Source organism: Mesocricetus auratus, unplaced genomic scaffold (assembly GCF_017639785.1).
Source record: "Mesocricetus auratus isolate SY011 unplaced genomic scaffold, BCM_Maur_2.0 Super-Scaffold_4256, whole genome shotgun sequence".
NCBI lineage: Eukaryota > Metazoa > Chordata > Mammalia > Rodentia > Cricetidae > Mesocricetus > Mesocricetus auratus.
Window position 1 is genome coordinate 50,102,594 of NW_024429182.1, and position 21,029 is coordinate 50,123,622.

The 21,029-nt window shown below is 44.7% G+C and overlaps 2 protein-coding genes and 1 long non-coding RNA gene across 3 annotated transcripts; 1 reads left to right on the top strand and 2 right to left on the bottom strand.

Annotated features, from left to right (window-relative positions):
• Positions 1-80: 80 nt before the first annotated feature.
• Positions 81-12,825, top strand: Ttc9c (tetratricopeptide repeat domain 9C). Its single transcript, XM_013113573.3, has 4 exons — positions 81-1,199; positions 1,529-1,780; positions 8,386-8,568; positions 12,730-12,825. Exons 2-4 carry the CDS (start codon positions 1,543-1,545, stop codon positions 12,822-12,824), a joined length of 516 nt encoding a protein of 171 aa, XP_012969027.1. The 5' UTR covers positions 81-1,199; positions 1,529-1,542; the 3' UTR covers position 12,825.
• LOC121141221 lies at positions 6,808-12,846 on the bottom strand. The gene is made up of 3 exons (XR_005878090.1): positions 12,710-12,846; positions 7,901-8,024; positions 6,808-6,867 (listed from the first exon to the last, which is right to left on the bottom strand). It is a non-coding gene; the product is annotated as an uncharacterized LOC121141221 (long non-coding RNA).
• Positions 12,847-18,415: 5,569 nt separating this feature from the next.
• Positions 18,416-20,747, bottom strand: Zbtb3 (zinc finger and BTB domain containing 3). The gene is made up of 2 exons (XM_005063871.4): positions 20,525-20,747; positions 18,416-20,273 (listed from the first exon to the last, which is right to left on the bottom strand). Exon 2 carries the CDS (start codon positions 20,220-20,222, stop codon positions 18,690-18,692), a length of 1,533 nt encoding a protein of 510 aa, XP_005063928.1. The 5' UTR covers positions 20,223-20,273; positions 20,525-20,747; the 3' UTR covers positions 18,416-18,689.
• Positions 20,748-21,029: the final 282 nt, after the last annotated feature.

Below are 21,029 nucleotides of genomic sequence, written 5' to 3' on the forward strand. Positions count from 1 at the left end.
CCCGAGCCCGACCGCGCAGGCGCCGCCGCCGCCCGCCTCCGCCTCCCGCGCCAGCACTGTACTCGCGCTCGTAAGCGCACGCAGGCAGCGGCAGAAGCCGCGCTGTTCCAGCGGCGTGTGTGCGTCGCCTTCCTTCTGCCCTGCCCCTTTCGGCTCACTGAGCCCAAAACAAGGGAGTGAGAAGCAGCCTGACAGAAAGTCGGTTCTCGACCGCAGGCGAGTGCGCGCCGAGGACGACGGAGTTCCCTCACTTCTCCCTCCCTCTCAGAGATCCGGGCCAATCAGCGGAGGCGTCGCGACTGCGCAGCCGCACGGAACCTGCGCCGGCAAGGCTGGCTGCGGCTCAAGTGCCTCGTAGCACGGAAGCGTGTGTGCGCTCCTCTGTCGGTACTTCAGTTGTAGGCTCTGCGCAGTCGCACCAGAGCCCCGCCCGTCCTGTCAATACTCTTATTTCCTGCTCGCTCCCAGTTGCCGAGGCACCCTAGGTCTTACTTGTTGTTCTCTCTTCCTTATTCTTTCACTGCGTCTTCTGAAAGTAATAGACGAAGACAAGCCGGAGGGCTGGCTGCTGCAGAGCACTTGTTTTCGTAGCCCGTAGGCAAAAGGGTTTTTCAGCAAGGGCGAGCCATGCCCGGGCCTTTTTCTGTGCTCAAACTTCTACCCAGCAACAGAAGCTCCAGCCCCGCCCTTAGCCTCTCTCATTGGCCATCTTGAATCGTAGTCTGTTGCTCTGATTGGTCATCTGATATCGTGCGGCTTTTTTTCTTATTGGAGAAGTGGCCGGGAATTTTTTTTTTCCGGGTTGATCCGCTGGGAAGGCGGGGTCATTTCTGCGGGATTACTTTTCTGGACTCGTTTCTGATTGGGTAGTGTGACGCAATGCGCGCGCCCCTATTAGATGCTAAACTGCTGGGAAGCCGGCTCTTTTACTCTCGTTGCTCCGGCTCTTAAACTGAATACCTGGAGGAAACTTCCGGGCTTGGCCACTGTAGTCTTGCGGTTGTTGTGCTTGCCGGTGCCTATGGCATCTTCTGTCTCGCCTGCAGACTGGAGGCTCAGGCCTCATTTACTTCGATCCCTTAATTAACAGCAGAGACATCGACAAATGCTTGTTGAATAAGGACAAATAAAGAGCTTGGGAAGGAGTGAAGCCTTTTTGACTTGTTTCAGTTGTTCCCGCCTACTCCATCTTCTTCCAGGTCAGGGGGTGTGTCTCAGTGAAAAGGAAACGAATTTTGCGGGCGGTCAAACACTTGGGATGTTTAGCTGGCCTTTAAATCTTTTAGAGTCTATACTCACGCCAGGACTCTTCTTTTGGAAATCATTTGGTCTATGGCTTCACTACCTTCACATTATTCCTTTTGTTGCGGAACTTCTGGAAACTAAAAACAGGAGAGATAGAACTGTAATAAAAATATAAAAACTCAAATCCTCTTAAAGGAGAGTGATTTTTTTGCTTACAAAAATAGACTTCCCAGACCAATAATTTTGATCCCAACACCACGGCCTCTTTTGATCTTTCGTTTAGCAATTCTAACAGTCATGGAGAAGCGCCTGCAGGAGGCTCAGCTGTTCAAGGAGGAGGGGAACCAGCGCTACCGGGAAGGGAAGTACCGAGATGCTGTTAGTAGGTACCATCGAGCTCTTCTTCAGCTGCGGGGCCTGGATCCAAGTCTGCCATCCCCGATACCCAACCTAGGACCTGAGGGCCCAGCTCTCACGTCAGAGCAAGAAAACATACTGCACACCACCCAGACCGACTGCTACAACAACCTCGCGGGTAAGAGCAGGGGCAGGAGGGTGGGTGGAACGTCAAGACGTGACCGTCGAGCACAGCAGAGGTGGCGCACGCCTTTAGTCTCAGCACCCCGGAGGCAGAGGCAGGTGGATCTTGGGAGTTCGAGGCCACCCTAGTCTACAGAGTGAGATCCAGGACAGCCAGGGCTACACAGAAAAGCCCTGTTTCAATAAACAAGGTGAAACAAACAAAAAAGACAGCACCATCGAACCCTATGAACACCAGAAGAAAAATACGATCTTCACTGTCATCGGCAATGAATTGAAATCTGTTTCCAATCTGTTGAGAACTTTTAAGCAGGCAGAATTTTTCAAACCTCATTTGGAGTTTGTGAAAATACAACGTCCTAGGCCCTAACTCCAGAAACTTGCTCTAGTGGATCTAGGGCGGGACTGCCAGTGGATTTATCTGGAGGAATGTTGCTCACTTTAGAACATTTTGCCTTCTGTAGAAAAAAAGTGCCTTTGTCTAAAGGAAATTTAACATTTGTGAAACAAGTTACTGGCTCTAGATAGTGTAGATTACTTGTGTTTGATTGCATAATTTTTTTTGTAGAAATCAAGGACATTGGATAACTAGTATCTTGCATTTCCAGATGGCTTTGTATGAAGATAGGACAGTTCTGCTAGGATTAACCTAATTGATAAGAGGCCTTTTATTGTTTTCTATGATAGACAAATCAAACTTAGAACTAATTAACTTACAGTATAGTGAAAACTGAGGCTATATATATTATCAGGAGCTTTTACATTTCCTACTGGTTGCTTTTTTAAATTATTTTTGTTTTTCTTGAGATGCAGTATTTAACCCAACCTGGCTCCAAACTCCTGGCAGTTTTATGCCTCTGGCTCCCAAGTGCTGATATTATAGGTGCCAGCCACCACATCCATCTGGCTGTTTATTTTAAAAATATTTTTGTGATCTCTGTAAGTTTGAGGCCAGCTTGGTCTATATAGTAAGTACCAGAAGAGCCAGAGCTTCATAGGGAGACCCCATCTCAAATAAACAGACAAGCAAGCAAATATACATATAGATACACATATATTATAGAACACTCTTTAACTTTTTTTAAATATTTTTTTATTTATTAATTACATATACACCAGATTGAATTGTAGATGGTTGTCAGCCACCATGTGGTTGCTGGGAATTGAACTCAAGACCTCTGGAAGAGCAGTCAGTGCTCTTAACCTCTGAGCCATCTCTCCAGCCCGAACACTCTTTAACTTTATACCTATAAACTTAAATATGTATATACATACAGAGACACATATTGCATGTACACATACATACGGTGTTGGAGTGGAACTGTGGAACTCAGGGCCTTGCACACGATAACCAAAAGCTGTGCTACTAACCTGCAATATCAGCATTAAGAATTTTTGAAATTACAGTACTTATTAGTTATGATAAGTTATTGGTATTTTTTCCAGTGTGTCCAGCAATACTTTTGGACTCAAATAATAGTAGTTATGGTAGTGTTTTGCTTGTTTTTGTAACAGGTCTGAGTTGCCCTGGCTAGCTTAGATGACCGCATATATGCCTGCCTCTGCCTCCAGAGTGCATAGTCCATCACTCACAGTAGCTGCTTAAATTAACTCTGATCAACAGTTATTAAATGCTGAGGATTAGCAGTATAACACTACAGATAACAATCCCTATGTTCACAAAACTAAGAAAATAACACCGTATGCCAGGCAATAAGTACTCGGAAGGAGATTAAGTGAGATAGCCTGGTGCTTTATACCTGTAATCCCAGCACTGCAGACGTCCAGGTAGAAGAGTGGCTGCTAAAGCTGTGCCACTAACCTGCAATATCAGCACTAAACACTTTCAGTCTGAGGTCCAGGCTAGCCTGCGATGTCTGGTAAAACCCTGCTTCAAACAAGTAAGAATAACTGGAGAACGGGAGTAGATACAGTCCTGGGATGCTCATTTGAGAAAGGGTGGCTATATAGGATTCATAAATGTGACATGTATGATATGTAATGACAGATGCTGCTTAGGTCAATGCACATTGATCTATGGTGTCACAACACTTCTTCCAGTCTAAGGAAACTAGAACTAATCTAACAACAAGTGGATTTAAAATTATATCCAGGCAAACAGTCTTAATTCCCAGAACATAAATTCTTATTGCAAGATACTATGCTCTATTAAAAAAATAGAAAAAGTACTAAGGAATTGGCCAAAATCAAAGAAACAGGAGTTTCACAGATGGTTGCTTATAATAAATGTCTTGACTTCTCAGTTGTAGCAAGTGGAGGCTTCTTAGCATCTAGATGCTCTGGAAATGCTTCACAGGGGCCTCATAAAGACCCTTTGAGAAACTATGTGTGGTGACACATGCTATACTCTCAGCCATTCCTTAGCAGGGAGAATCACACGTTGAGGCCAGCATGGGGCTATATAATATAGTAAGACCTTATCTCAGAACAAAAAAATTTTTTACTGAATTAACAGTATTCATTTATTAAATACTCATGATATATTTGACAGTTTATTTACAGCTTTTCTCATCTTTACCATCTTTAATTTTGATAGATACTTCATAATAATCCTCATTTTTACAGATAAAGAAGTCAAATAATGTCACTACCCAAAAACTCTCAGGGTTGGCACATTTAAGAGAAAATCCACCCTGGCCTGGAGCACCTAACATATTCTGATCCTCCACATACACAACTCTCACAGCATAGTTCCTCCTTTAAAGACTTGGAAGCATGGAAGCAAAAAAGAAAGAAAGAAAAAGAAATTTTTAGTCGGGGGTTGGTGGTGCCCGCCTTTAATCCCAGCACTTGGGAGGCAGAGGCAGGTGGATCTCTGTGAGTTCGAGGCCAGCCTGGTCTACAGAGCGAGTTCCAAGGTCACAGGGGCTACACAGAGAACTATCTTATCTCAAAAAACAAGAATAATAAAATTTACTTTCTTAGAGAGCCCTTCCATAACTAAGAAACAGTTTCACCTTTTCATCCTCCAACAGTTTGGTTTTCTTCAAAGTATCTTTTTTTGTTTGTTTGTTTTACGAGACAGGGTTTCTCTGTATTGTTTTGGAGGCTGTCGGTCCAGCCCAGCCTGGAACTCACATCTTCAAAGTATCTTTAAAATTTCATTTGTTTGTACATTCCTCCCACTTAGGGAGGCCGAGGCATTATCTAATCATTGCTTGATCTCAGTTGTTGCCCCAGTGGAGATCAGTCAAGCCTTATATCCTAGAGTACTTTCCCTAAGCTGCTAAAACCCTACCTCATAGCTGGGGCCCAATAGGATCTAGTGCTTTGTGTCTGTATCATTTACTAAGCTGTTAAACTCAGATCCTTCTCTAACTTCAAAGATCTCTGCCTCCTAAAGTCTATAAAAGGAATTTCCACCTGGTGGTGGTGCACGCCTTTAGTCCCAGCACTCAGGAGGCAGAGGAGGGGGATCTCTGAGTTCAAGGCTAGCCTGGTCATACTGAGGGAGTTCCAGAACAGCCAGGACTGTTACACAGAGAAACCCTGTCTTAAAAAGCCGAGAGAGAGAGAGAGAGAGAGGGAGAGGGAGGGCGAGAAAGGGAATTTCCTCTTGTTTTATGGGTTGTTGCTGAGTCTCCTACCTCAGTCAAACCCCCACCCCATAATGACCAGCATTACTGAAAGGTATTTTTCTTGAAATCTGTTTCAGCACATCTCCCATCAAACTGGGAGGGGGGGATTATTTAGAATAAACAAGACTAGAGTGATGGCCCAATAGTTAGGAACACTGGCTACTGCAGCAGAGGATCAGAATTTAATTCCCAGCACCCTCATGGTGATTTACAACCATCTGTAACTCCAGCCCTAAGGGATACAACACCCCCTTCTCACCTCTCAGGCACCAGGCATACAGACGGTTCACATACATAAATAGAGGCAAAATACTCTATATATATATATATATATATATATATATATATATATTAAAATATTCATTAAGGTGCCTTCCTTGTTATTTTCACTCCTTAGTTTAATGTTTGAGCATAGCTAGGTAAATAGTTATCAGTTGAAATATTGAAGCTAAAACGCTGGAGTAATCGACCTGTGGAGAATACCTCATGTAAAGCCTGCTTTGGTGTGCTGGTGTTGCAGCAGGAATGCAAGCATAGTCCAAACTTGTTATTGGCTTCATTCTATCTGAATCTTGGCCATCTGAGCATGATTTAATTTTAATGTATTTAATTCCAGTATCCGTGAAATAGGATATAACTTTCCCTTTTTTTACTAAAAATATTTTTTGTTTCTTTATTTATGTAGGGGGGTAGGGTTTCAAGATAGGGTTTTCTGTGTCTCCCTGGCTATCCTGGAACTCGCTCTGTAGACCAAGCTGGCCTCGAACTCAGAGATCTGCCTGTGTCTGCCTCCTGAGAGCTGGGACTAAAGGTGTGCACCACCACACCAGGCTATTTATTTTGCTTTTAATTATGTGTCTCTGTGTGTGTTTCTATGGGTATGTGCATCAAGTTCCCTGGAGCTGTAGTTACAGGTGGCCATGAGCCATCCAGTGTTGGTACTTGAAAGCAAACTGGGTGCTCTTAAGTACTGAGCCATCTCTCCACCTCCTGGACTTTTATTTTTGGTGGTGCTGGGGACTGAACTCAAGTGTCTCAAGTGTGCCAGGCAATCAATCAGTTTACTGAGCTACAACTCTTCTTTAAGTCAAAACACTGTCTTGAACATTGCTTCCATTAGTCAGCCAAAAGAATAATGAATTAATATCATATCTTTGGAAATGAGGTTGCTATGGTGACACAAAGGTAATCCCAGTACTTGGGAACCTGGGGCAGGAGGAATAACTGTAGTTTGAGGCCATCTGGGCTACAGACTATTTTAGAACTGCCTGAGCTACAACGTGAGAACTTGACTGTCTTAGTGTTCAACTGCCGTGAAGAGACACCATGACCACCACAATGCTTTTTTTTTTTTAACTATTTATTTTTATTTTGTGTGCATTGATGTTTTGCGTACATATATGTCTGTGTGAGGGCAGTGGATCCTGGAGTTACAGACAGTTGTAAGCTGCCATGTGGGTGCTGGGAATTGAACCCCAGTTCTCTGGAAGAACAAAGAGGTGCTGTTAACCACTGAGCCATGTCTCCAGCCCCCACCACAACTCTTTTTTTTTTTTTTTTTTTGGTTTTTTGAGACAGGGTTTCTCTGTGGCTTTGGAGGCTGTCCTGGAACTCACTTTGTAGACCAGGCTGGCCTCGAACTCACAGAGATCCACCTGCCTCTGCCTCCCGAGTGCTGGAATTAAAGGCATGCGCCACCAACGCCCGGCTCCCACCACAACTCTTTTTTTTGTTTGTTTGTTTGTTTGTTTTTCGAGACAGGGTTTCTCTGTGGCTTTGGAGGCTGTCCTGGAACTCGCTCTGTAGACCTTGAGTTCCCTATGTAGTCAAGTGTTAGTTACTGTTCTATTGCATGAAAAGACATCCTAACCATGGTAATTCTTTTTTTTTTATTCTGTATGTTTGTTTGTTCAAGAACAGGGTTTCTCTGTGTAACAGCCCTGGCTGTCCTGGAACTTGCTTTGTAGACCAGGGTAGCCTCTGACTCACAGAGATCCACCTGTTTTCTACCTCCCGAGTACTGGGGTCAAAGGCGTGCGCCACCACCGCCCATCATGGCAAGGTAATTCTTAAAAAGGAAAGCATCTAATTGGAGGCTGGCTTACAATTTCAGAGGCTTAGTCCATTATCATCATGGCAGGAGCATGGTGGCCTGCAGGGCATTGAAGCACTAGCTGAGGGCTATATCCTGATCCCATGGAATGCAGGAAACGTGAGAAATGGGCCTGACATGGGTTTTTAAAGACTCAAAGTCCACATCCAGTGACACACCTCCTCCAACAAGGCCACACCTCCTAATCCTCAAATAGCACTACTGTCTGGTGACTAAACATTCACATATGTGGGCCTAAGAAAGCCATTCGTAATCAAACCACCACACTGAGGATGATCTTGGGTTCCTCCTCCTCCTGCCTCTAACTTGCAAATGATAGGATTATAGATATGTACTACCATGCAATGCTTGAGAGAGTTTTGAATAAAAAAATTAAAGTATGGAGACTGGAGAGATGGCTTACCAGTTAAAAGTGCTTGCTGCTCTTGTAGTGGACTTGGGTTTGGTTCAGGACCATATAGCAGCTCACAGTCAGCTGTAACTCTAGTTCCAGGGCATCTGACTCCTCTTATGACCACCTTGGGCTCCTGTATGCATATGATACACATATATACACACACTTAAAATGAAATAAATAAACTTTATGTATTTATTATGTGTGTTCAAGCATGACATTGTACACATGTTGAGAATGTCAGAGGAAAACTCGTGGGATCAGTTCTTTCCTTCCCAGGAATCAAACACAAATCTTCAAGCTTGGTGGCGTGAACCTTTGACCACTGAGCCAGCTTGTCAGTCACAACTTTTATATCTCTAGTCCCTAGATGAGGGCATGGGTATGGGAGACTTCAGCATTAGTGAATAAAGTGGGTATTGGGAATGCCTTGAACTGGTCGGTGGAATCTCCTATAAGCCCTCCTTCTCTCTCCCTTTAACTTGATCCATTAGCCTGTCTCCTCCAGATGGAGCCAGTGAACTACGAACGAGTAAGGGAATACAGTCAGAAAGTCCTAGAACGACAACCTGATAATGCCAAGGCCTTGTATCGGGCTGGAGTAGCCTTCTTCCACCTGCAGGACTATGACCAGGCTCGGCACTACCTGCTAGCTGCCGTCAATAGACAACCTAAAGGTGAGTGAGAGGGACTCTAAGGTGGTGAGCATATTTAAAATTGTTCCGTTAGTGTAAAGAAATAATCGGGGTTTAAGGAGATGACAGCACTAATCGCTGTGGTCTGACATTACACACTCTGTACATCAAGTATTGAATTTATACCTGTTAATATGTACAGCTATTACAAATCAACAGGAATACAAAGCTCTGGGTTCAATCCCCAGCATTGCATAAAAGCATATGTAGTGGTAAACATGTCTGTAATCCCAGCACGTAGCAAGTAGAAACAAGAGGATCAGAGTTCAAGGTTATCTTTAGTTACATAGTATCTGAAGATGATCTGGGCTACAGGGGACCCTGTCTCAGAACAAAACTGTATCATGCTGGGCAGTGGTGATGAACACCTTTAATCTCTGCACTCAGGTGTCAGAGACAGGTGGATCTCTGTGAGTTCAAGGCCAGCCTAATCTAAAGAGCAAGTTCCAGGACAGGCAAGATTACACAGAGAAACTCTGTCTTTTTTTTTTTTTTTTTTTTTTTTTTTTGGTTTTTCGAGACAGGGTTTCTCTGTGGCTTTGGGGGCTGTCCTGGAACTCGCTTGGTAGTCCAGGCTGGTCTCGAACTCGCAGAGATCCGTCTGCCTCTGCCTCCCGAGTGCTGGGATTAAAGCGTGCGCCACCAACGCCCAGCTGAGAAACTCTGTCTTGAAGAACAAATAAATTCAGTTTACTCCCCCACCCTCCTTTGGTTTTTCAAGACAGGGTTTCTCTGTAGCTTTGGATCCTGTTCTGGAACTAGCTCTTGTAGACCAGGCTGGCCTCAAATTCACAGAGATCCACCTCTCTCTGCCTCCCAAGTGCTGGGATTAAAGATGTGCGCCACCATCACCCAGCTTCAGTTTAGTTTTTTAAAGACCTTTTTGTTTTTAAGTATACCAGTGCTTTACTTGTATATGGCTTACCTCTTTGTTGATGGTGTGAACCTGGGACTGTGGGCCTAAAAGTGATGTGGACTAAAGTCTCATACAATAGGTAACTTTATTCAGAGCGTCAGACAATTTATACTCTGAGGGTTAAGAAGAATCACATGAATAAAAATGTTCAATCACAAGGAGAAGCAAAAACATCTTTTTCCATGAGACATATAAAGATAGCCAGCTGCAATGAATAATTGGAAGCAAACTTATACCTGGGAGAGGCAAGAAAGCACATTCCAAGAACAATTCCATGTTTAGAAGAATTGAGATCACAAGACTCTTTTCTTGTTTTCTTGGAGTTTCCTCACAAGCACTCAGAATTCCCTTCACATGATTCTGCTCTTGGACCGTGTGCTATGGTATACTTGTACACCACACATCTGTGTGGTGCCTTTGGACCTGAAGAGGCCTTCATTAGAGGCTCTGAAACTAGAATTGCAGTCTGTAGCAAGACCCCATACGGGTGCCAGAACTGAATCCATGTCCTCTGCAGGAGCAGCAAGTGTTCTTAACAGCTGAGCCGCCTCTTCAGCCCATTTTTAACTTTAAAAAAAATAGATACTATGAGCCTGGCATTGTTTTTGTTTTCTACTTGTTTTGTGTGTGGTAGGGTTGGAATATTTGCACGCCACAGCTGTATAGAGTCCAGAGGACAGCCTATGGAAGCTGCTTGTCTCCTTCCACCATGTGGGTTCTGGAAGAGTCTCCCTCTGCTTGTCAGTCTGACTGGACAGCAAGTACCTTTACCTACTGGAACATTTTGCTGGTCTATAGTTTTGTTCTTTTGAGACAGGGTTCTCCTTTGTAATCCAGGGTGGCCTGCATCTGCATCCCCAGTGCCAGCCTCCCTGAAGAATGAAGAATGGTAGGATAAGAGTTTACCACCTCATCCTTTGTTCTTATTTCCACAGGAAAGCAACTATTAGTTCTGTTTGTATCCTTAGAAGTATTTATGCTTAAACAGGGTTAAGTATTTATATTCCCTGTACCAGCTCTGTGAGTCAATGATATATCTGTGCCTGTTTCTGTTTATATTGCTGTGCTGTAAATCAACCTCAGGGCCTGTGCCTACCCTGAAGATGTTCTAACCCTGTGACATCCCAGCCAGTTTATTCGGTGTATGTAAAAGGTCACCCTCCCCATTTTATTGTTTTACTGCTGGGAACCATACTCAACATTGTATCTACTAGGTGTTGTACCCATGTAGTTGGAATTTTCATTGGGCCACCAACCAGCTCCCAAATAAGTACATGGAGACTTATTATTAATTATGAATGCTCAGCCTTAGCTTAGGCTTGTCCCACTAGCTCTTTTAACTTAACCTGTTTCTGTTCATTGACATTTTACCTTGGATCTTTTGTCCTATTTTCCTGCTTCCTTGTGTATGGCAGGCTGGCTCCTGCCATCTCTTTCTTCTTCCTAGTCTAAATTCATCCTCTTATTTACTCTCCCTGTCCAGAAGTCCTGCATATACCTCCTCCCTCGCTAGTGGTAGTTCAGCTTTTTATTAGACCAGTCAAATGCTTTAGCGGGCAAGGTAAAACATCTTAATCATAAACAAATTCTGCAACATAAACAAATGCAACACATCTTTACAATGTTAAACAAAATGCAACACATCTTTGCATAGATAAACATTCTGCAACATACCCATATCTTTATCAGCTTAAATTATTTATTTTGGGTTTTTATGGGCAGAGTTTTACTATATAGCCCTGACCAGCTTGGAGTTCTATCTATTGCCCAAGCTGCCATTGAACTATTCACCTGCCATGGCATGGCCTTCTTAGTACTCAGATAGGTGTGTATCACCATAATGGGGATTTTAGGAACTTTTTTCTTTTCTTCTCTCTCTCTCCCTCCCTCCCTCTCTCTCTCTCTCTCTCTCTCTAGAATTTTGGAGGCAGTGTCTCACGTAGCTTAGGCTCGTCTCAAACTCAGTTTGTAGCACTGGCTGGTTTTGAACTTCTAATCCCCTCCCCTCTATTTCCCAAGTGTTGATGTTACTGGTGCATGCCACAGGACCCACCTTTTAAAGAGTATGTTAGTGGATCCCAGTGAATGAACTTGATCATGGTTGTTCAGCCTTCTCTCCAGATAGGAGCTGGCCTTTGCTTTAGCTATTATTTTACCTTCTAGCTTAGCTAACTCCAGGTGTGACCTAGAAAAAGCAGCCACTGACTGGGAGAATTTGGGATTTGGCACTGGGTTTTCAGGACAGAGAGGAAACTGTAGCAGATGGCAGGCTCATTTCTGTGTTGGTTGTTTAGCATTGAACATGTGTCTCTCTTTTGTTCTTTTGTTTGTTTATTGTTTTTATTTTTCAAAACAGGGTTTCTATGTGTAAACCTGGCTGTCCTGAAACTTGTTCTGTAGACCAGTCGGGCCTTGAACTCACTATCTCTGCCTCCTAAGTACTCAGATTAAAGGCATGAACCACCCCTGCCTGGATTTTTTTACTTTTTTTTTTTCTTCTTCATTTTTGACAGGGTCTCTCTACATAGTTCTGGCCGTCCTGGAACTCACTAACACTTGGGAGGCAGAGGCAGGTGAATCTCTGAGTTTGAGGCCAGCCTGGTCTACAAAGTGAGTGCCAGGACAGCCGTGGCTGTTACACAGAGAAAATGTCTTGAAAAAAACAAAACAGTCAATTTTAAAAAGGCTGGGGGTGTAGCTCAGGTGGTGGCAAAGCATGGTGGCGCATGCCTATAATCCTAACACTTGGGAGGTGGAGGCAGGAGGACCATGAATTTGAGGCCAGGTGCAAACAAACCTAGCTCTAACTTATAGAGATTTTGTTTGTTTATTTCATAGTTATAAGCTGGGTGTTCAGGCACAAATTAAATCCAAAACCTGCCTGAGATGCAAGACTCTCCAAAAAAAAAAAAAAAAAAAAAAAAAAGGTCCCAGTGCTTAGGTGGCAGAGGCAGACAGATCTCTGAGTTCGAGGCCAGCCTGGTCTACAGAATGAATTTCAGGACAGCCAAGACAGTTACACAGAGAAACCCTATCTTGAACCCTACCCATCCCCCCCAAATAATTCACAGTGATACATTAAGTAATTGAACTCATTATTGCATGGAATAATTGTGATACATTCAGATTTTGAAGCGAACAAAAGTAACTGGGAATGTTAACAGTGCTGTCTGGTCCATTGGGACATTGTGGTCTGTCTGTAATTACCTTCTTCATTGTCTTTGAAGATGCCAATGTCCGGCGGTATCTCCAGTTGACACAATCAGAACTCAGCAACTATCATAGAAAAGAGAAGCAGCTGTATCTGGGCATGTTTGGTTAAAGAAGAAAAAAGATGCTTTTTCACTTGACCTCAAGTGGACTGCTAAAGACCCATCAAGAGAAACCTGAGCCTCAGCAAGAGAAATTCACCCTTTACCTCTGATCAGGTGGATTTCTATTTTTCCTGTTCTGCACAAACTCTTTGCTACTTAGACCACCTGCATCCTTTGTTGTTTATCCCCCAGTATATTTGTATGGCTTGCAATTCATATTATTTGCCTTGAGAAATAGACTAGGAAGCATTCATCCACTGTGAGTGGATCAACTATATTTGTGGTATAGATTTAATGAGAAACATTAATGTGTGTTCAAATACAGAGGGACAGTAAAGGATAAAATAATAATGACAGGCAGAAAGGAATCCTTTGCTGTTTCCTCAGATGCCTTTGTTTTTCCCAGTGGGAAATATATATTGTGAAACTAGATAATATAAATTGAGCCCAAGTATATTTACATTAAAGATTTGACATTAATCATTTTGGGGCTGAAGATGTAGCTCAGTGGTAGATTGCTTGCCTAACATGGACAAGGCCTTGGTTTTGATTCCCCAGTGCTGCCAAAATAACAAACTAAACAGTAAGATCAAATTGTTTTGTTATTTCTTTTTGTTGGGTTTTTTTTTTTTTTTTTTTTTTGAGACAGGGTTTCTCTGTATTGTTTTGGAGGCTGTCCTGGAACTCGCTCTGTAAACCAGGCTGGCCTCGAACTCACAGAGATCCGCCTGCCTCTGCCTCCCGAGTGCTGGGGTCAAAGGCGTGCGTCACCAACGCCCGGCCTGTTGTTGTTTTTTAAGACAGGGTTTCCCTCTGTAGCCTTGGCTGTCATGGAACTGTAGACCAGGCTGGCCTCATACAGAGATTTGCCTGCCTCTGCTTCCTGAGTTCTGGGAGTAAAAAGGCACGTTCCACCTCTGCCAAGCTCTTTTCTGCATTTTGATATTGCTTATACTCAGATCATTAACATAGTATAACTTATTTGTGTTTAATATGTTCTATTATAAAACTTATGAAGTAAATGCTTGGAATATATGAAGCCCTGTTTGTTTGTTTTTTTTTTTTTTTGGTTTTTCGAGACAGGGTTTCTCTGTGGCTTTGGAGGCTGTCCTGGAACTCGCTCTGTAGACCAGGCTGGCCTCGAACTCACAGAGATCCGCCTGCCTCTGCCTCCCGAGTGCTGGGATTAAAGGCGTGCGCCACCAACGCCCGGCTTGTTTTTTTTTTTTTAAGTAAAAAAATTTCTTCTGGAGTTAAGCACTTAGGTAGTTAAAAGTATTTAATAACTCTCTGTCCTCATGCCAAAAAGGAACCCAAGTGCTAATGAGCTTTTTCTGGGTGTGTATGTATGTGTGTTGCAGGAATTTGAACCTATCTTGTACATGCTAGGCAAGTACCCTACATGCCAGTCCCAAAGTGGCTTTTGTATTTTGGACAAAGTTTTTCTCTGTGTAGCCCTGGCTGTCCATGTTTTAGTTTTTAATAGATGCATTTTTGAAGTGTGTTCATTTTTCTGAAAGACAGTAGTACCGTGTCTTCTTGAAAGAATATAATAAAGCATGATCGACCCTAAGTCTCCTCTTCATCTGTCACTCTACTTTGTCAGAGCTCAGAACCTCACAAAGGAAGGAAGCTCAGTCTTGGAATCACCTGATAATAGGACCCTGGGGAAGCTATGTTGCTTGAGGGTGCAGAATGCAGAGCTAGTGCAGTCCTGCTTCTGTGGGTTCATCAGCAAATGGCTGCTCTGTTACTCTGCTTACTCTGCGGGTTGTGTCTATGTCAAGGGTGCTAATTAGTGGCTAAGACCATGTAGTAGGTCTGTACCATAATAAGTGGAGATAGTAAGCCTGTCATTCATTAGCCATCATATAATCATAAAACAAGTATGTTTCTTGGGGTGGGATCAGTCTCTTTATTAATAATATCCCAAAAGCTCCCAGTGCACTATAGTTTTAAATAATACATCCATCAAGGTACAACAGGTTTGTTACAAATAATCTAACAAGTCCAAGGACAGAAGTAAAATATTTTCTTTATTGTACAAGCTTCTTAAATTGCTAAACCTAGCATATATCTGTAATCTCAACACTCAAACTGAGGCAGGATTGCAATGAGGCCAGTCTGGGCTATATACTGAATTTCAGACTAGATGGGGTTACCGAACAAGATCATGTATTAAAAACTCAAAAATAGATTGAAAAAAATTCCTCTACTGGTTTGGCAAAATTTTGTCATGGTAGATGTTATCACAATTGATTATTTGGAGGCCCCTTATCTTTCAAGTTTCTTCTTAGTAAATTTCCACGTACAAATGTCAAAACTGCTCCTCAGTTAGGCTCACTCTGTGTCCCACTGAAAAACCTGGTTGCTGTGGTTCCTATTGCCATGACTCTGCCCTTGAGAGGTATGTATAGTGATGCCTTTGAAGGTTAATTTAAAATCTTTGTCATCTTGCATGTTTTACTTTTGTTTTGTTTTTCGAGACAGGGTTTCTCTGTAGCTTCGGAGGCTGTCCTGGAACTCACTCTGTAGACCAGGCTGTCCTGGAACTCACAGAGATCCTCCTGCCTCTGCCTCCAGAGTGCTGGGATTAAAGGGGTGCACCACTAACGCCTGGCATGAGCTGTATTCTTTACACAGTGGTTCTGCCCAGTCTAGCCTAATCTATTGAGTTCAAGTGGGCCTTCTGCCTAAGCCTTCCAAGTAGCTAGAACTACTGGCAAGTGCCACTCTCCTTTAAAAAATGGAGGTGAATTTACTTATTTATGGGTTCCATTTCTTTCTCCTTCTGTGCTAGGAATGATCCAGGTGTCGCACTAGGCACATACTCTTGTTCTGAATTAAACCCTGGCTCACTGAAGGCTGTGACCTGACCAGCCCAGTAGTGACTGTTACTCAGACCGTTTAGAGAATCTGTATCAGCTCAGTAAGGACATTGCTCCTCACTTTGAGGGACTGATATGCTAAGGCAACATTTTTTTTTTCCAAACCACCTCCCAATACTTTTTTAAATTGAGAAATCAAAACCTATAAAATCACTCTTTTGAAGGGAACTGGTTCTTACAGGCATTTTGATATTTGCTACTGGAAAGACTGGAAAAGGTGCCACACTCACCTACAATAGCTTTTACTATTTTTATTATTTCTTGCTCTTTCTTGGAGGAATTAAGGCAATAGTACGTTTTCACAAATAAAATTGGAAGATAAGCAGTTACTCAATATAAACAATGTGAGCTGGACCTTGTTGTACATCCAGTACTGATAAGGCTTAGGCAGAAGATCTAGAGTTTTAGGCTAGTCTGTTGTACAAAGCAAGACCCTGTCTCAAACAACCGAGGAGGCAGCCATAATTGTATATGCCTATAACATCAGAACTTGGGGCTGGAGGCAAGTGGATCAGGAAGGAGGGCAAAGTCATCCTCAGCTACTTAGCAAGTTCATGGCCAGACTGGGCTACAAGAGACCCTGTCTCCAAAAGAGAAGGCAGGAAGAGAGGAAGGGAGGAAAAGGAGTGTAGGGAAGACAGGATCTTCCTTTTTCACTTAGATTAGCTTTCTTCAGCTGCCAAGTAGCTAGGACTATAGGTAGCTGCCATTGTGCTTGTACTCGGCTTTAGAATTTTCTCAGCAGCAAAACAAAATAAAAAATAAACTCTTGCTTCCCATAATGCCTCATCAAGAGAGCTTTCTTTGGCCAAATCTTCATTGTTAGCTCAGTCTTCTATCTCAAAAAACGTCAATCACTCAGTACGGAGAGCTTACAGTCTTGGGTGTGACACAGAGACCCCAAAAGAGGGCAAAGAAGTCAAGAAAGCCCGCTTTTATTTTGACCCTTTTCAGTTTTCCTTCCTGCCTGATTTGCATTTAGGTCCTTGCATGCCAAGAGAGGGCTTGTTCATAGAGCACCACAGCCTGGAAAGTTACTTCATTTACATTGAGCTCTTTCCCTACATCCCGTCTCAATACTTGAAACTCATTTTTTACAATCTCTATTACCAGTAACTACCTATATAACTTTAGTGAGTACTTTAAGCTCTTTAGGCTGCTGTTATCACAATTTTGAGTGCAAGGGACCAAACCTAGGATCTCAGGCTACATAAGCTATCAGTCCCCAGCAACACAATTTGGAAGTAAAGGTCTAAGATTAGACCTCATGGGGTTTCCTGCTTTAGCTTTCCCAAGCAGCTGTCATGTCAATACCTCCTCAGGTTCTCAGCTCCCCTAAAAGTCCCTCTCCACAGGGCATACTGTTTTCTCTCACCAGTTTCTCATCTTCAGACACTTCAATTCAAACTCATAAAATGGCAAAAAGGTCAAGTTATCAATGCAGTATCTGTTGTCAAAATACCCAAAGATCTTTCTAGGTCCAACGATGAAGAGGAGACAAGATAAGGGAACAAAGCCACACACTCAAAAGAATAAGAAAAGCCGGGCGTTGGTGGCGAACGCCTTTAATCCCAGCACTCGGGAGGCAGAGGCAGGCAGATCTCTGTGAGTTCAAGGCCAGCCTGGTCTACAAAGTGAGTTCCAGGACAGCCTCCAAAGTTACAGAGAAACCCTGCCTCAAAAAAACAAACAAAAAAAAGAATAAGAAAACCTTTGTGACTGGAGAGGTGGCTCAGCAGTTATGATCACCTGCTGCTCTTCAAGAGGACCCAGGTTCAATCCCCCGTACCCACATGGTGGTTCACAACCATCCACAACTCCAGTTCCCGAGCGTCCGATGTCCTCTTGTAGCCTTAACAGATAACAGGCGTGCATGTGGTACACAGACATACATGTAGCCAAAAACCCACACACATAAAAGAATACATTTTTTGTTTTGTTTTTACAAACAGGGTTTCTCCCGCCGGGCGTTGGTGGCGCATGCCTTTAATCCCAGCACTCGGGAGGCAGAGGTTTCTGTGAGTTCGAGGCCAGGCTGGACCGACAGCCTCCAAAATAGGAAACCCTGTCTTGTAAAACCAAAAAAAAAAAAAAAAAAGAAACAGGGTTTCTCTGTGTAGCACTGGCTCTCCTGGAACTCAGAGGTCTGACTCTGCTTCCCAGTGCTGGGATTAAAGGCGTGAGCCTCCACTTCATGGCAAATAAATAAATCTTTAAAAAAAAAAAAGAAGGAAGAAAGAAATCAACTTCTAGTTGTTGGTTAATTACCTGATTTGAACATTGTTATGAACCTGTATGATTCCATTATGAATATTATCTGGAGTTACAAGCCAAGTTCAAATCCCAGTTTTTTCCTTAACCAGCTCTATGACCCTGAACAAATGAATGAGTCCTGAGTCTCAAGTTTCTTTGTATTTGGTGTGGTTCGGGCTAATGCTTCCACGAAGTTGTCGAGGATTAAATGAGTATACAAAGTGTCCAATATAGCCCAGAGCACACAAGTTCAACTACAGTAAACCACGTGTAAAATTCCCTATTTGTATTCATTTCCTACATAAGTCTATGCTGCCCTCTCCCTGCTTCACTTTTTGCCTGATGAGCAATCGGACCCACATGCTTACCCAGTGCAGGTGTCAAATAAAAGAACTATCAGGCAGCCATGAACGAATACAGACTTGTGGAAGAAACCAGCCAACACCAGTTCAAAGGGATAATTTCACTGCTAGTTTTATGTTCCAGAATGTGTAATGAGGAGCAGTTACACCTCAAGAAAATGCCCAATGCCCTTGGAGAATCCTCGCTGACCTGCTCTGCCCCTTAAGGAGTGCTTATCTGGCTAAGCAAAGAAAAGGGTATAGACACCTTCACCTTGGGAAGAACCTTCATTCTTGCTGCCCCGCAGGAATGATGAGATGCCTCCAGCCTTCTCTTTGGCCATCTAACAATAGTAAGAGCAAGCCTGGCATCAGTTCATGCTCCCAGATGTTAATTTTTGGGACCAAGTAGGAAATCTTTGGGTGGTCCCCCACCCCCAGTGCTCTGTCTCTCTGCCGTCTGGGAGCCAGCCAGGGGCTGCACTCCCAGAATGGAGCTAGCTTCGGGGTCTGGTTTGCTTCGTTTGGCCAGGTCCTCATTGTGTGCCTTACGGATGTGGCGGTAGAGGTCCCCTGACTGTGTGTAGCTGCGCAGACAATAGCGGCATTCGTAGGGTCGCTCTCGAGTGTGCACTGTGGCGTGTCGCCGGAGTGTGTAAGAACAGGAGAAGGTCTTTCCACATGTCTTGCAGGTGGGGACATCCTCTGTAAAAGCCCCAAAGCTCCCTGGAGCTGCTTCGTACTCAGCAGGAGGGTAAAGTGGCTCAAGCAGGGCTGGTGGTGCGGGCAGGGGTGACGTCACCAGCCCGCGATGGTATTGCCCTGAACCTGGCAGCAGATGGTATGGTAGATGAGATTCTGCAGGCAGGAAATGGTCACTTGGCCCCACCTCCTCTAGTCCCGTTGCCCCTGGCTCCTCAAAAGTGTCCGGCTGTGAGGGCTGTCCCCCATACATGGCACCTCCAGATGGGAACAGTCCTTCGGGTCCCTGAGGCTGTTCCTCTGACAGGTCAGTCTCTTCATCAGAGATCACAATAGCTTCCACTTTCACCTGGACCAGCTCGGCTTCTACTGGGGCTGGAGCTGGGGGCGGGGCTGGAGCTGGAGGGTAGAAGCCTTGCAATGGTCCTCCAGTATCCCTTGGTTCCACCACCCTCAGACTCTCAGGAACCACATCAAGAGGAGTCAGGGGCTCCACTGAAACTGCTGGAAGGCCAGAAGAGAAATAGTTTACAGGAATGGTCTCTGTAGAGCTACTGGGGCTGGCAAGAGAGGCAGAGACATCAGCCACTGGTGGGGGAGGTGCCCGCAGATGTGGTGAGTCAACTTCCATGCTAGGCTGTGTAGTGTCAGCACCACCAGACACTGGTGGCTCATCTGCACAGTGAGCAATAGGTAAGGGAGTGGCTGGAGCCTTCCATTCCTCTTTGCTCCAGCGGGCTGACGGCTCAACAGATGCCAGTAAAGGCTGGGGGCCCCGAGAACTGCCTGACAAAAAGTCCATACTAGCAGGGTTGTTCTCCTCCTCCTTTTTGGTACTGTCTGCCTCTGCCAGAGCCCGGGCTTGCAACCGTTGTTTACACACCTTAACGATGTCATTCATGTGCAGGTAGCTGGCAGCTGCCAGCACATCTTCTAAGGGGGTATCGCCCCTAAGGGCCAGCTGGCCAGCATACATAAAGTCCAGAAGTAACCCAAAGGCTGGGGCCGTGACAATCTCGTTGTGAATACACACCAGATCCCTCTTGTCCAATTCCCGCTCCTTGTAGAAAAGCTGAAAGAATGGGCTGCAGGACGCCAGCACAGCCCGATGGGCCAAGAACTGGGTGCTACCAACCATCACAGTGCAGTCACAAAGGAAACCCTGGGACCGTTGCTCCCGCAGGCTCTGAAGCAGCTGCTGACTGTGTTCTGGAAACTCCATAGCACCCCAAGAAGGGAAGGGTGCCCAAGAAAGTTCCCCAACAGTGACTTCCTGGGAAGAAAGGACAGTGAGTTAGGGCAGGTGGCTTCCACAGGAACCTCCACATGAGCCCTTACCTAGGGCTTGCCACCTAAGGCCTCTAGCAACATATCCCGCCCCCAAACCAAGTTGCAGTTAAGAGTCCTGCTTTCTCCCAGGTCACACCCAAAGCCCTGTTAGCTCCGCCCCCTACACCTAACCTTAGGGATCGTCCCCGCCCCTATTCGAAAAAAAGCCCTGCCCCCGGAAGTCCCGCCCCTAACCAGCCTCTGCTTCCTCGGTCCCCGCCGGTGCCTTCCAGTGACTCTTCCAACTAGGACTGCCTTTCGCGCCCAAGCTTTCCCGGGTGGTGGTTTCTCTCCCTGGTCCCGGAACTTCCTGCGCTTCTCCCTCTCGCATTCCAGGGATAAGGACTCCTAGCGTAGGAACTAGCAGAGAAAGCTGAGCCCTCATCCACGACCTAGCAGCCACCAGGAAAGCTCCGCCCCTTCCCACCTTCGCTGTCCTAATTGGCTCAAGCTTGCCCTCTCTCGTCGTGGATTGGCTCACCGTGCACTACCCCCGCCCCTCCGTAACCGACTTCTCCAAATGGGCAGTCTCTGCCATCGTTCAGGCGTCGAGGCTCACGATTGGTTGTTGCTCCTGTCCTAAACTTTTCTTCCTCATCCCGCCTTCTTTGCTCCTGCGCCCTCAGGATTGGCTGACTTTCTTCACGCACCTGTTTCCGTAGGGAGATTACGCCCCTGCTTTGGGCGCGAGGTTAGCCCC

Coding starts and splice junctions, on each gene's coding strand:
- Ttc9c (XM_013113573.3), top strand. CDS start 1,543: ATGGAGAAGCGCCTGCAGGAGGCTCAGCTGTTCAAGGAGGAGGGGAAC. Junction 1,781..8,385: donor CTGCTACAACAACCTCGCGG/GTAAGAGCAGGG, acceptor TTGATCCATTAG/CCTGTCTCCTCCAGATGGAG. Junction 8,569..12,729: donor CGTCAATAGACAACCTAAAG/GTGAGTGAGAGG, acceptor TTGTCTTTGAAG/ATGCCAATGTCCGGCGGTAT.
- Zbtb3 (XM_005063871.4), bottom strand. CDS start 20,222: ATGGAGTTTCCAGAACACAGTCAGCAGCTGCTTCAGAGCCTGCGGGAG.